General features: G+C 45.4%; 1 protein-coding gene across 25 annotated transcripts in view; it reads right to left on the minus strand.

The window, feature by feature from the left end:
• The window catches only part of SERGEF (secretion regulating guanine nucleotide exchange factor), a 307,372-nt gene extending 297,478 nt beyond the window's left edge, over positions 1-9,894 (minus strand). For 24 of the 25 annotated variants that reach the window (XR_008619605.1, XR_003683645.1, XR_003683644.1 and 21 more), the window contains exons 1-4: positions 9,814-9,894; positions 6,171-6,306; positions 4,822-4,977; positions 3,758-3,852 (exon numbers count right to left, since the gene is read on the minus strand). Coding sequence is in view for 22 of the 25 variants with exons in the window: in XM_028501268.2 (XP_028357069.1) it covers positions 3,758-3,852; positions 4,822-4,977; positions 6,171-6,306; positions 9,814-9,873 (447 nt within the window). In the remaining 3 variants the exon portion in view is untranslated. The remainder of the gene's footprint in view (positions 1-3,757; positions 3,853-4,821; positions 4,978-6,170; positions 6,307-9,813) is intronic. The other variant, XM_028501258.2, reaches the window with a different exon arrangement.
• Between the last annotated feature and the right edge of the window lie 2,467 nt (positions 9,895-12,361).

Here is a 12,361-nt window from a genome sequence, read left to right on the forward strand (position 1 = left end):
CACCAAGTGGTCATACAACCCCTGTCAAATACCTACTTCCAGTGACATGGGCTCACCACCTCCCCAGGTGCCTGCTCATCTTTTCACGGTTCCATCTGTCTCCTTAGGTGGAACCAAACCTATCTGCCTACTGCTTCTGACAAGGCTTCCCAAACATTTGAAGACAGTTGTCATGTCCTAAGACACCTTGTGGTCCCCAAATTCTTTAAGACTCTGCCCTTCAAGATGTGCAGCTTAATTCCCCTCCCTTTCACTGTGGGCTAGACTTAGTGACTTGCTTCTAATGAATAGGATAAGGAAGTGATAAGTGGCTCCGAGACTAGCTGATGAAAGGCACTGAGGCTTCTTGTTTGACCAGCCTGCCTCCCTCCCTCCCTCTCTCTCTCTCTCTCTCTCATCACTCTTCGAGGAAGTCAGACACCATGTCTAAACAGTCTTATAGAGAGCCCCATATGGCAAGGAACTAAAGCCTCCTGTCCATGAGAGAGCGTGGAAGTGGAACCATCCCAGCTGAGCCTCCAGCAGACCTCGTGCAGCCTGGTTGACATCTCGACTGCAAAGTCATGAGACCAGCTAAGCTGTTCCCAGATTCCTGACCCTCCAAAACTGTGAGATAATAAATGCTTGTTGCTTTAAGCTGCTGAATTTGGGGGTAAGTTATTACACAGCTATAGATAACTAATACACATCTCTTCTTTAGGAAAAACATCCCCAGTTCCATCAGCCATCACCTAGTTTCAAATTCTCTCCCCCTCTTGGTTTCTCTCCTCTATGCTCTGGTTACTCAGTCTCTCTCTCTCTTAAGGGACTGTATATGCACCAATCACAGCCCCTATGGGACTTTACCATATTTGCTTATTTACAGATCCACAGTGTCTTTCTAAACTTTAGAGTCCTCAAGGGCGGGGTCTGAGTCTTACTCACCTCAGTGCCCAGGGCCTAAGAACCAAACCCACACCAGGACACAACATCCTAGATGCAGCACGACCAGCACAATGAAGGACAGAGCTCTGGCCTCCCTTCTTCTGGAGACTATATTTCTATCAATTCAGCCCACAATCACATTAGCTTTGGGGAAGATCAAATCTTACTGCTCATACAATTTGAATAAACCACCCTTAAATTTTTTTCTTTTAATTTTTTTTTTCCTTTTCAAAGCTAACTGAAGGGCTTTATATGTGGAGTCACTCTCTTCAAACCAACTTACCTCAATTCCTTCTTCTCCATCCCCACTACTGCTGCTTTCGTTTGGGGCAGGATCATCTCTCATCTGGACTATTATCAAGAGTTTTCTGAGTAATCTTCCTTCAATCCACCCCCCACACTACCCCATGTGGCCCCTCTCTAACTCACTGTTCTTACCATTTATCAGACACTACCTCCCTGCCTGCCCGATCCCTACTGGCACTTCTACCACTTCCTTATATTCCAATCATACTAAACTGCTTGCAGTATCCCAGGCCCTCCTGTTTTATGCTCTATACCCTAGTTCACAAAGTTCCTTCTATTTGTAATGTGCTTCTTTTGTACCTACTCTGCACATCCTCCTATAACAAGACAGGGAAATTTCTACTCAACTTTCAAGATTCAGCATAAGTCTGTTCTCACCCCACCTTCCCCTAGAAAGAGTTCAGTACTCCCTTTCGAGGCTATACATGCATCTATCATAGTTCTAACATGGTAATGCATCTAGGTATTTCTGTATCTAACATGTACTACTAAACTACAGGCCCTCGAATGCTAGGATTGGGTCTTACTCACCTTTGTCCCCCCTGCCTAAATACAGCACCTACACACAATAGTTGCTATTAAATAAATGAATGAATTTCTCTTATACTTCACTTTGGCACATTCCTCCCATTGTTCTGTAAGATACAGTGTGTCAAAATGTTTTTATCATCCAACATATTTTAACCATTGCTCCTCTCTGTCTTCTTTAACCATGTGACTTAAGCTAAATTAATTATAACTTATACATAGGTTCTTAAAAAGCTACGTATTTGCAACTAGAAGCTGTAGCACTTCTTACAAAAGGGACTAGAGTCTAGACTTCCATGCATACCATGTGCTACAGACTCAGTGTCTGTGTTCTTAGGAAATTCATGCTGAGACCTAATCCCCAACACATAATAGTATTTGGAGGTGGGGCCTTTGGAAGGTGAGTAGGTCATGAGAGCAGAGCCCTTATGAATGGGATTAATGCCCTTATAAAAGAGACCCCAGACAGCGCCTTTCCCCTTCTGGTGGCGTGTAAGGACACAGCAAAAAGATGGCTGTCTATGAACTAGAAAGTGAGCCCTCACCAAATATCAAATATGCCAGTGCCTTGATTTTGGATTTCCCACCCTCTGGAGCTGTGAAAATTAAATGTTTGCTGTTTAAGCCACCCAGTCTATAATATTTTTGTTAGAACAGCCCAAACCATGACCCCAAATAATACCCCACAATACCAGCAATTAGAATTCAGCAAAGTGGTAGGAGCAGACCTAAGCTCTCTCCAGTGAAAACAGATCTCCCACTCTTAGTCACTGTTTAAGTAAATTAGATATGAGTGGAGCAGCTTAGGTGGTGAAACTCATTTTAGATTCCAGCATAATTCCTCTAAAAGTTCGCTTACAATATAATTTTCACAAAAATGTGTACATTTTAAGTATGATGCAGTGAAAAGAGCTCTGAACTAAAACCAGGAGTCCTATCTAACACTTGTGCTGTCCAATATGGTAGCCTCTAACTACACATGGCTGTTGAACACTTGAAATGTGACTAGACTGAATTGAGATATACTCTAAGTAAAACATGTACACCAGAAAAAGTCTTCATATAAATGAAAGAATATAAAATATCTCATTAATAAAGTTTTATATTGGTGACATATAAAATGAAATAACAATAGTTTGGCTACATTAGAGTAGTTTAAAAGTTGTTAAAATTAATTTTACCATGCCATACCATGACTTGAGTGAAACTTAGAAACATCATGTGAAGTAAAAGAAGCCATCCACAAAAGGCTACATATTGTATGACTCCATTTATGTGAAATACCCAGAATAGGCAAATCCACAGATACAGATTAGCAGTCATCAGGGGCTGGTGGGAGGGGAAAATGGGAGTTAACTGCTATTGGGTACACAGTTTCTTTTGTGATAATGAAAATGGTCTAAAATTAGATGATGGTGGTAGCTGCACATCTCTGTGAGTATACTAAAAACCACTGAAAATACATTTTTAAAGGGTAAATTTTATGGTATACAACTTATATCTCAATAAAGCTGTTATTTTAAAAATTAATTTCACCTTTTTTTTTTACTTTTTTAAATGGCACTGCTAGACAATTTTAAATTACATATGTGGCTCACATGACATTCCCGCTGGACAGTGCGGGCCTATGCCATCTGCCTCACTTAGTGTCTTTAGGTGAGTCAATTCCCACTGGACCTGTTTCTAACACAGTTTCCACTATGACGACTTTTAGAACTGTAAAATGTCATTAATGTCATTATAAGATATATTACTTTTTTTGTTTTATTTCACAAAAAATTATAACACGTATGAGAGCTAACAGAGGCTTTTCACTCACAACATCCGTCCCTCCAACCTAATTTTTCCCAGGAGAACCTGAGTTTTTCAACTTAAATTCTAACTACCCCATGGGTTTTCAGGGACTCAGCCAGTCTTTTAGTCCGGGGAGGGATAACTGTGATACCTGGAGACACTTTCACAGTACACAGGCAAGCTCAATATTAGGGGCTGTCGTTACCTCAATGGCCTGGGGGACCACACATCTTCGAGGCCCATGAGGAATTCCTAATTGGCCAAAGGAATTGGATCCACATGATAGAACTTGACCATTTTCTGCAAAATACAAATACTTGAATTGCAAATCTAAGAAGTAAGACATCTGTGACCAATGGGTAAATGCTGAAGGATGAGAAGAGCAAAAGGAATGAGAGGCATGAGTGGGGCCCTGTGCTCCAGCACATTCAGTCCATAATCCCTGCTCTATCCCCTAGGAACACAAACAGTGGGCACTGGGCTAAGCGTTCTACACAGACTATCCACTACACCACCTAATTAATGACAAGTTAGCTGTGGAGAATGCTTAGCCATGTGCCTAGTGTTGGGATGGAGGATACTTATCTCCCACTTTTCATATTTCCATGAGATGGAATTTCCATAATTTTAATACACTCCAGGCCTTTCTCCCTGCCCCTCCCCATTCTCACTGCTTTCTAGGGGAGGATGGGTAACCTAGCTAGTTGTGAGTTTGGGAGAAGGAACAGGACAGTATGGCTTGGCACCTTCCTCTCAGACACTCTGGGCTGACACATAGTAAGGGTTTCCCCTACGGGGGAGGCCTAGAGTTTGGGGAGTGGGTTTGGATCAGAGGAGTATTAGCAGAATCTCTTGGCCTGACAATTAACCTTGCCCTCCAATTTAGCCTTTATCAGTAAAAGCTGATAATTTGATCTCTACCTGTCTGACTGCTCTGTGCTTGTCTCACAATTGATCCCAAATGTGAGCAAGAAACAGAGTGTTACCTACTGACTCCCTACAACTCTGACACAGGCCCACACTAAGTACTTCATAAATGAGAGCTATTGTTTAGATTCTAATAATTACAGTCCAGATTTTCCAGCCCTACCTCCTTTACTGTTAAAACCCTCCTTGCAAAATGCACCCTACAACTTTCCTTGACAACCAGAGAGAACATTTGTGTGTGTTTTTAAATACAAAGAGGATTTCATTTAATCAGGGCCCACATCATGCTCTTCTCACCCAAAGCCTTTGTGGTGATAAAGATTTACCTAGGAGCACACTCACCTGTAAGTATAATGGTAAAATCCCAGCCACAGGCCACCTGTTGGATGGGACATCCAAGGAGGGATTTGCAGGGGGTAAAGTACAGGACATCCTCGGTGTGACCAAGCCCCAGTTGCCCATCTTTGTTCAGGCCACAGACAAAAAGGCTCCCTTCATCTGCAAAATATAAAGGTTTTAGTGGTAGTGTGCACAGGGGAAATTACAACTGCTAAGATGAGCAAAAGGATTTCATTAATTATTTGGAGTCATGGACCCACTAACTTTTTTCCCACCCAAGTTAATAAGCCATGCATGTTAATGTGCTCTGGACCAAATGGCACAAGGCCAAGGGGCTCCAATCTAACATCTAAATGGAAACTCCAAGTCCTACAGCAGTGGCCAATCAATTGCCAAATTGAGCATCTACTGTAACAATAAATGCCAACGTTTATTCAGGACGCAGAATGTGCCAAGTACTCTTCCGAGGGCCTCAGGCGTGGGGCTGACTTATCCTTTAGGCACGGTGCCTGGGGCCCACCATACTTGTAGAAGCCCACAAAAATGTTTTAATCTAATTTTTTAATAAAAAATATATGTAATAGGAATATATAATACTAAATCTAGCCTGGATTATGTTAATCTTTATGTCAGTGCAGCTGTAAACATAATTTTAAATATTTCTTTATGGAAGGAGGTGTCCACAAAGGCAAAAGTGTCAAGGACTCATGAAAGTCATAATGCAGCCCTGTTAACTCATTGGTTCTCATCATTATTATCCCCATGTAACAGAGAGGCAACTGTGGCACAGAGAAATTAAGTAATTTGCCCAAGGCCACACAGTTAACAATTAAGAGAACCAGGATTTAAACCCACACGGTTTGATTCCAGAGTTCATGTTCTTAACCAGGATGCAATATGGACTCCTTTGCAATATTATAGCACTTGTAGTACTTATTAAGTACTATCCTAAGGTATGCTGGGGGAAGATTATGGAAAATATAAAATTCTTGCTCTCAAGGAATATTCAACTTAACTGCCAAGACTTCTAACTCATATATGAAAGTTAAATATCAATCTATGGTATAAAATGTAATATATGTTGCAACTCGGCCACTACTTGTCTTGTAACCTTAAGCAGTTTTCCTCTCTGAGCCTCATTTGGAGAGCGGGCAAGGGGAAAAGAGGGGTGGTCTTGATCTCTGAAATCCTTTCAGCTCTGACAATCTGCCATTCTCTGATGGTAACGTGATTCCTTCACAAAAATGTTGTCCTCTGCAAAATACAAAAGGCTGAAAGATAGTAATATAACACCCTAGGGGAGAATGTCGAAATAAGAAAATGAGAGGCGTTATATTCTTGAAGGAAGTTACCTGTGACAACAGCAGAGTGGGCCCCTCCTCCCGTGATACTCTTGACACATCCAGGATTACAGAAGTCACTCAGCTGCTGGGGCAAAAGCACATCTTCCTTGTGGCCAAGGCCAAGTTGCCCATAGCTATTTGCACCCTAGGGATAAAATAAGCCAAGGACGAAAAACTATGGGAACCCTAACTGTCAATTTGAATTTACCTGTCCCTATCTTTCTCACCCTCACATTCCTCTCAGAGCCTATAACAGATGAGATTTCACAGACTCATTCTTAAGAAGTTGTTATATGCAATCCACACTTGGACAGTGGCCCCATCCCCAGAAGACCACGATTTCCATGTAAGAGGAGCTCTCGGCATCCACAAGTCATCCAGTGATACTCTTCACCTTCCCCTTCCAATGCCCCAGCCCACATGTGTTGCCTTTAGGGGACAGCATAGGAGTTCCTTCTGATAAAAGATAATTATCTAGGGAAGCTACGGAAAGAAATAATCAAGAAAAATAGGAACGAAGTGGGTGGGAAACACGCTAGGACTAGTTCTTGTCCCTTCTCCACACACCCTCACTGGGAAAACTGGCAATGACTTTCTGGAATCAAAGTTAGCTGAGGATTTTGTGCCCTCAAGCAGGGCACACCATTGTTACTTCATTTGAAAGAGGTGAAAGAGGTTGGCAACGATCTCTAAGGGCCTTTCCAAGTACAATGTTTTGTTACTGTAAGATTCACGTGGTGAGATTCCTCTAAGGAAACAGATTTCCCCTTGATGGGCAATATGTCTGTTGTCGTTATTATATGATAAAAGTCCAGAATCCCTAATCTGGAACCCTTGCAGCCAGATGTACTTCAGACTCAGAATTGTATAGACGTTAGAAAAGTAATACAGTATATAAATCATATACACTGCTGCAAGGTCTGGGAGCAGCACCCCATAAGTAAAACAGTATTATTTCTGCAGTAAATGGCACAAATACTCAGTTAGTGGGCAAAGACTATAAACAGCCTCATGTCAGGTCAGTTCTGGGTTTACAGAGATTTTTGTATTCAAAATTGAAGATAAGGGATTATGGGCCCGCAGGGAAAATCTTATTAAGATTTTGGAAATCCTTATAATTTCTCCAACTACCAACTGCTGGTTGGTTCTTGAGTAGTAAAACTTTTAAAATGTGTCTGTTTTTGAAGACACCTGAATGAAAAAAAGTGATTTAAAATAACCACCAAAAAATGCATACATATATACAAACTCCTGCCCCTTGTGGTCTATTCCACAGCCATCCTGGGCTGCAAGGACTCCATGCTGGACGAGGGAGCCATGCAGGGACACAGGTCCCAGAGGCCCTCAGGGCAATATTAGCTACCAACTACTGAGTGCTTCTCTGTGTGCTGGGCATTCCCCTTCAATTCTCACGGGGTGGGGGGCATTATCATTCATTTCACAGATGAAGAAACTAAGGCTCAGAGAGTTAAGTAACTCCATGATGGCAGGAGCTTTGTTCTGCTCACTGCTGTTTCCCCAACATCTGAAATGGTGCTGGCCCAAAGAAGGTGCATATATTTTGCAGTGAATTAATCTAAGACCCTATGAGTCCCTCAGGAAAGAGCTAATGAAAGACTTGCACGGTGTGAAGTGGAAAGCATGTGCAGAGGATTTCTCTGTTAGCCATGAGATCTCCATGGCTGCCCCATTACCAGGGCTACAGGTTGCTGAGCCAGCATTATGAGATTCAAACAATGGCACCAAATTTTTGTAATGCAGCAAGAGGCCCTAAATCCATGATAAAGCAAAACAAAAGGAAATTTTAATACAATCTATTACAGCTGTATTTGCCTTCCTTACAAACACTCGACATCACACACACACACACACACACACACACACACACACACACACACACCCAAAAAGGTAGATCCCCTTGTTATGAACTGAATTGTGTTCCGCTGAAATGCATTTGTTGAAACCCTAACGTCCAGTACCTCAGACTGTGACTGTTTTTGGAGATAGGGCCTTTAAAAAGGTAGTTAAGCTTCCATGAGGTCATAAGGATGGGACCCTAATCCAATATGACTGGTATCCTTATAAGAATAAACACATGAATGCTCCCACCCACAGAAAAAGCCACGTGAGGACACAGCAAGAAGGAGGCCATCTATAAGCCAAAGAGGCCCCAGATGAAACTAAACCTGCTGACACCTTGATCTTGGACTTTTACCCTCCAGAACTGCGAGAAAATAAACTTCCATTGAGCCTCCCAGTCTGTGGTATTTTGTTATGGCAGCCCTAGCAAACTAATACACCCCTCCACACAGATAATGCAGCAGGAAGAAAACACCAGCAAGCCTCCAGGCACAGCAACGAGGTTAGGTTCAACAGTATTTTTGCTTCAGTACTGACAAGGCCATATCTGAAAGGCTTTTTCTGTCAGATGTTTCCTCTGTCTACACAGACCCCAGTCCCTGGCCTGGGATAAACACCCACCCAGGCACACATTCAATCCCTAATTCCACCCCCAGCTCCAGTGCCACACCAAAGACACAGCCAGACCACCTCGGGCCACACCACGCTCTCCCTTCTGCCGGTCTGCAGCAGTCTTGCACTCAATAAACGCTGCCTGGTACTGATAATTGCCGTTTTGTAAATTAGTCTATACATGCTGGTTTTAACAGCAGTAAAGGTCTTATTCTCTTCCCCCCACCTCCCCCAACACGAGAGCTGGAAGTCTTTCACTCTTTTGTTGTTCCCAAAAGACCAGCACATAGCTCGGCACACAACAGGTACTCATTCATCCATTAGTCAACAAATACGTACTGAGCACCTTACAATGTGCCAGGCACAAGCCAGGCACCATACAAGACATGCACAGCACCCACCCTCATGACACCTACATTCTGGCCAAGGAGACCGACATTAACAAGTTATACGTTTCATTACAAGCACGTGCTATGACGAACTACAAGACACTATGTCTGTTTGTTCCCGTGCATCTGGTCGGCTGCCTGCCACACACTCCTGTGCACAGACTCTCCTCTCTTCCAGCCACGACACATAAAGATGACCCTGTCTCTCAGTGCTCCCGTCAAACCGACACCAGCGCAGACTCCCACACCCGCCGTGCAGGCAAGACCCAGTCACAGCCGAGTATCGGTAACTATGCAGGGTCTCCGCCTTGTGCACGGCCCAACGCCGCCGGCCTCACACCAAAGGCTGCTCCGGCCAGGCTGGGATGGGGCTGGGGAAAGGCCTTCATCCTCCTGGCAATGGGAGGGTGAAGGGCACAGGTGGCCCCACGGGGCTCTGGGACGGGGAGATCCTTTCTTCAACAGAGCCCTCCGCTCCGCCTCTCCCGGCGCTATCCGGGCCTGAAGTCTGTCGCGGACCCAGACGCTCTGTCCTGGAGGCAGGTTCTTCCCACTGCGCCGCAGCCCCTCCGGTCTGGACCCCACCAGCCAGAAGCCCCTAAGTCACCCCATGAAGACCCTTCCCTCCCCGCCCTCTCCTCCTCAGCCCCCAGCCCAGGATCCTCCAACCCAGAGCGCCTCTCGGACCTCGGCTGCCTGGCCCCAGGACCGCCCAAGCCGAGGCCGGGCGCTCCCAGCGTCTGTGAGCCCCTCAGTCTCAGCGGCCACGGCCCGGAGGCGGAGTCACGTACCCAGGCGAAGAGCGCGGCTGCAGCAGGGGCGGCTGCCGTGGCGTTCGACTCGCGCTCCATGCTGGAACGCTCCGACGGCACTTCCGGGGGTGGGGGGGCGGCTGGCGTGGGGGCGGGCTCTCAGGGGGAGGGATTGGTGACTGAGGTGTGGGGCCAGCGCGGGGGCGGGGCGGGGGCGGGGCCCGCCGGGGGAGAGGCTTGCCAAGGGAGGGGCCGGCCTGGGGAGGGATTGGTGACTGGGGTGTGGGGCCGGCACTGGGAAGGGTCTGTGGTTGGAAGGGGGCCGCGCAGTGGGCGGGGCCGCGGACCGCTCCCGCTTGCTGCTGCTAACCTGGCGCCCGCGGGAAAGAATAAGCACCTCACGGAGCCGCGTTCAAGTCACCCAGTCCCGGCGCGCTCTGAGCGTCTCCGCCCACGGCCTCCGGTCTCTCTGGGACGCTCTGCCTCTCTTTCCCTCCTCCCCTCGCACTCCTTATTTTGAGTAAAAATTCTATACGAGTGCACTACGCTCAACAGTTCACAAAGCTCCCTCAGGTTAGAGTCCCACGACAGCCCAGAATGGCTGACAGGACGGGGATTGCATCACCCTTTGATGGGGAAGAACTTGAGCCTGGGAGGGGGTGGAAAGGGTCCTGACCCAGTGTCTTAGGGCGAACTGTCTTTGGGCCCGCTTTGGTGTGCAGTTTGCAAAATCGGAGGGAGCTTCCTGGTAGGCGAGTGTAGTGTCTTGCATCGTTGCCGTCGCCCTCAGCGCCTGGCACGGAGCGAGAACACACACCCCGACACAACTAAGGAGGCTGGTTCTCACTGATTCCTGCCGGGGCGGCCTTCTAACCCTCAGCGCTCCCAGCATGGCCCTGGCCCGGATTCCGATCATCAAGGTAATAACTTGGATAATAACTGGATAATTTTCACCCACCAAAAATTTTCATATAAAATGGCTTTTATCAGACACCCTCATACACTACCGGTAGGAGCTAAATAAGTACAATTTTTCTGAAGGAATATGTGGCAAAGCATATTAGGAATATGAAGATAGATACTTAGATATTTAGCTAGTAATTCCACTTCTATTCCTCTATCACAAGAAAAAAAATGGAACCATGCACAAACCCTTAGACTGCAACTTATTCATTATGGGGTTACATATAATAGTAAAGAACTTAGAAACTACCTTAAAATCCAAAATCAGATTGATTAAATTATATAGCCATGCAATTGAATACTAGGCTGCCATTAAAAACATGTTCTGGAAGATAGTAAATAAGGGAAATATTCATGATATGTCATTAAAGTAAATATTATACCAATTTTACACACACGCACACGCTGGGTGGTGGATTAAAGGTCATTTTTATTTTCTTTTTTGTACATAACCCACATTTTCCAAGCCACACATTATCTTGTGGGTACAAATGGAGTCACATTAAAGAAGATAATCCATATTCAGTAGTTCTTGACCCTTCTACTGACACAAGCCTCCAGTACTCATCACCGTTTATGCCTGGAGGCCCTGAGAAGTGTCTGCCTGAGCTCTTACAGTCCTTCGCATTCTCTCACTCCACCCACTCCTTGGTGTTTCTGCCTTAAGACCACTTAAGGGCAGCACCTCACCTTTACCTCTCCAGCCTGTGGCATCTTGAGAACAGGGAGGACCATGCTAATAAACATGCAAACTTTAGAAAGGCAAAGCAGCTCTTCGTTCTCAAGAGAACCTGATGTGCAAAAACTATACTGTTTGCTGTTTTATGAGTGGCCTTTTTTATTCTGACCATTCCTTTTAAGCATGTGTGATAGTGTAAAAATGGGACCCTTCCCATCTCCATTTTGGCTAAGACCCTAAGGTATTAAGTGCCAATACCTCCCACATAATAAAGTGAGGTACAAAACCACCAAAGCAGAACTTGTGAACGAGGTGTCTAGAAACCAGTGTATGACTTCCAGGCTATGAAAGAGGTTGGAGAGGCTGAGAGAGAATTCTGATAGGATGTGTAGCGGTAGTTATCAATGTGCTGTGAGTCTTGCCCATCTCGTGTCTAAGGAAAGGCATGCGTCAGCAGCGCCACTAAGAGAGCTTGGCATGTATCCCTCCAGATTGGGGCCGGGCAGGTTGCTGTCCAGTTCGTGCTGAGAAATGTCCAATGGCTTGTGGCCAGATAACTGCTCTGAGAGTTCAGCAAAGAGATTGATGCTTTGAAGAGGTCTTTCATGCCCAGAGGTCTTTTATGTCTTTTTTAAGACAAAGAATGTCTGAGTATCTCCCATGTGAGTGTTTCCCAAGCATGAGCAAATTGGCCAGGGGATGGTTTTAGACCCAGTCCAAGGGAATTTCTGGAGAGCTTAAGGGACACCCACAGGAGAGTTGACTACTAGATTCCTAGAGGCTGAGCGAGATGAATTCAACAGCCCAGTCAGAGAGGTATGTTTACCCACATCAAGAGATCCCAAGAAATAAGAAGCGGGAAGGTGTTTCAAAACACCCACAGAGGGGCTTCCCTGGTGGCGCAGTGGTTGAGAGTCCGCCTGCCGATGCAGGGGACGCGGGTTC

This window comes from Physeter macrocephalus, chromosome 16 (genome assembly GCF_002837175.3).
Source record: "Physeter macrocephalus isolate SW-GA chromosome 16, ASM283717v5, whole genome shotgun sequence".
NCBI classification, from domain to species: domain Eukaryota; kingdom Metazoa; phylum Chordata; class Mammalia; order Artiodactyla; family Physeteridae; genus Physeter; species Physeter macrocephalus.